The sequence below is a fragment of the Malurus melanocephalus genome, unplaced genomic scaffold (genome assembly GCF_030028575.1).
Source record: "Malurus melanocephalus ecotype Western Australia unplaced genomic scaffold, MMel_1.1 scaffold_1694, whole genome shotgun sequence".
Classification (NCBI taxonomy): domain Eukaryota; kingdom Metazoa; phylum Chordata; class Aves; order Passeriformes; family Maluridae; genus Malurus; species Malurus melanocephalus.
This window is the reverse complement of record NW_026624926.1, coordinates 1,814-4,303: the sequence shown is the minus strand read 5'-3', so window position 1 is coordinate 4,303 and position 2,490 is coordinate 1,814. Positions and strand designations below refer to the sequence as shown.

General features: G+C 51.6%; 1 protein-coding gene across 1 annotated transcript in view; it reads right to left on the bottom strand.

Moving 5' to 3' along the window:
* Window positions 1–2,415, bottom strand: part of LOC130587259 (nascent polypeptide-associated complex subunit alpha) — a 12,627-nt gene extending 10,212 nt beyond the window's left edge. The window contains exon 1 of the mRNA XM_057388230.1: window positions 2,247–2,415. Coding sequence (XP_057244213.1) covers window positions 2,247–2,316 — 70 coding nt within the window. The 5' untranslated portion in view covers window positions 2,317–2,415. The remainder of the gene's footprint in view (window positions 1–2,246) is intronic.
* Between the last annotated feature and the right edge of the window lie 75 nt (window positions 2,416–2,490).

Sequence of the window (2,490 nt, the reverse complement as noted above, 5' to 3'; positions counted from 1 at the left end):
GGGCAGGGCAGTGCCGCTCCAACCGGCAGAACCGGCCCCGGTACCGGTCGGGAGAGCAGAACCGGCCCCGGTGCCGCCCTTTGCAGCTCCACCGGGAGCTGTGGAGCCCAAAATCCCATTCCARATCCTGCCCCTCCTCCCAGTTCTGGGCTGGGTGGCACTGCCAGGTGTCCCTGTCACACCCTTGGGGTCAGGGTCACACTCATGTCTTGTCTTGCTGCCACCCAGTTCATGGAATGCAAGAAATTACATCTCTTTCCTTTTTCCCAAAATAGGGTCCTGAAAAATTCTTCTGATGCTCTATTTTACCCCATTCTGCCCCAAATCACGAGACTGTGGAGCTGGACATCAGTGCCAGGACATTTCCTGCTCCAGGGAACGTTCTGGTGCCTCCAAAAAGAGCAACAAGTCGTGCCAAGGGCTGTGTTGGGACAGGCTGTGCAGAGCCACCTTCTCCAGAACAATCTTTTATCCCTTCCTGCTCTCCCTGTTCCTTCACCAGCTCAACTGGAACTGTTTGAGCACATTCCTGATAAAAACAATCATTGTGTCACCTCTCCCCTCACAGCCCCACCTTTCTTTGGGTCTTTCTCAAGTTGCAGAATTCCCAAAAACCTCAGGATTTTTAAGGGATGTTCAAACCACCACAGCAGAGCTTGCCTAAAGCTGAACCTCTGGATCAGCAAAAACCAGCTCCATCTCCAGGATTTTTCCAGGACTTCCACAGAACGAGACAAACATCCAAAGAGCTGCCTGAGAGCAGCAGAATTTTGGGATTTGTCAGCTGAGAGGGGGTAAAAGAGCCATCCCAGGAAAGGGGCCCCAGCCAGGAATTCCAGATACGCTGCTGGGAGGGATAAGGAGCTCAGCAGTTCCCTGGGAATCATCGGAGCAGCTGTCACAGCAACCTCCTTGTGTCCCTCTCTGTCACCAACCCTCGTGATCCCAGATCCCAAAATTCAATGGAAAATCCCCAAATCCAATGGAGCAGACTCTCAAATCCACGGGGTAGATGCCCAAAATTCAACAAAAGACCCCAAATCCAATGGGACAATCTCCAAAATTCAGTGAAAGACCCCAAATCCAACAGGGCAGACCCCCCAAAATTAAGGAAAGACCCCCAAATCCATGGGGCAGACCCCCAAAATTCAACAAAAGAAATCCATGGGGCAGATCCATGGGGCAGACCGCCAAAAATTAAGGAAAGACCCCCAAATCCAATGGGACAATCCCCAAAATTCAAGGAAATATCTCCAAATCCAAAGGGGCAAACCCCCAAAATTCAGTGAAAGACCCCAAATCCATGGGGCTGATCCCCAAAATTCAACAAGACGCCAAATCCAATGGGACAATCCCCAAAATTCAGTGAAAGACCCCCAAATCCATGGGGCAGATTCTCAAACCCATGGGGCAGACCCCCAAATTTCAGTGAAAGACCCCCAAACCCATGGGGCAGACCCCCAAAAATTAAGGAAAGACCCCCAAATCCAGTGGGGCAGACCCCCAAAATTCAACTAAAAACCCCTCAAATCCAATGGGGTAGACCCCCAAATTTCAATGAAAAGACCCCAAATCCAATGGGACAATCCCCAAAATTCAAGGAAATATCTCCAAATCCAAAGGGGCAAACCCCCAAAATTCAGTGAAAGACCCCAAATCCAAAGGGGCAAACCCCCAAAATTAAATAAAAAGACCCTCAAATCCAATGGGGCAGATCCCCAAAATTCAATAAAAAAACCGCAAATCCAAAGGGGCAAACCCCCAAAATTCAGTGGAAAACCCTCAAATTCAAAGGAGCAAACCTTTAAATCCAACAGGGAAGACCCCAAAACTGAAGATCTCCAAACTCCAACGGGAAGACCCTCAAATGCAACAGGGCACATCCCCAAATTCAACAGGGCAAAATCCACGGCCGATTCCCGATTCCCTCCCGCTCCCACCTTTAAGCAGGGACCACTCAAACCAGGCTTAAAGTAAAGCCCGACCTATCCCTGTAGTCGGGATTTGGGAATTCCTATCCCATGACTCCAGTCACGTTCCCTGTAGGATAACTCGCGTGTTGTGGGTGGAAAAAACACAAAACCGGCCCGAATTTGTTTTGACTACAGCACGAGATACCCCAAAACCTCCGGGATGGGATGGACACCCCAAAAAATCCGCCACCGGTTCTTGCAGCTCCCCCGTTCCTCCTGTAAATCCCACCGAAATCACCCTAAAAATTGCTCCGGAGCTTCTCCCGGCCTCACCTGTCTCCGCCTGAGGCTGCGGCAATTCCTGCTCCGTGGCCGGGACGGTTTCTGTGGCTTCGCCGGGCATTTCTGGGGGAAGGGAGAGACCGACAGGGCCCGGGCTCGCCGGGGTTCCAGGAAAGCGAACTCGCCCTTCCCACCCCGCTCGGAATATCGTTCTCCTCCCGCTAGCGACAGAATCTACGAGGAGAACTCGTTCGTAGAGCCTGAGCTCGGTTTGAGTCCCGGTCCCGGTCCCGGT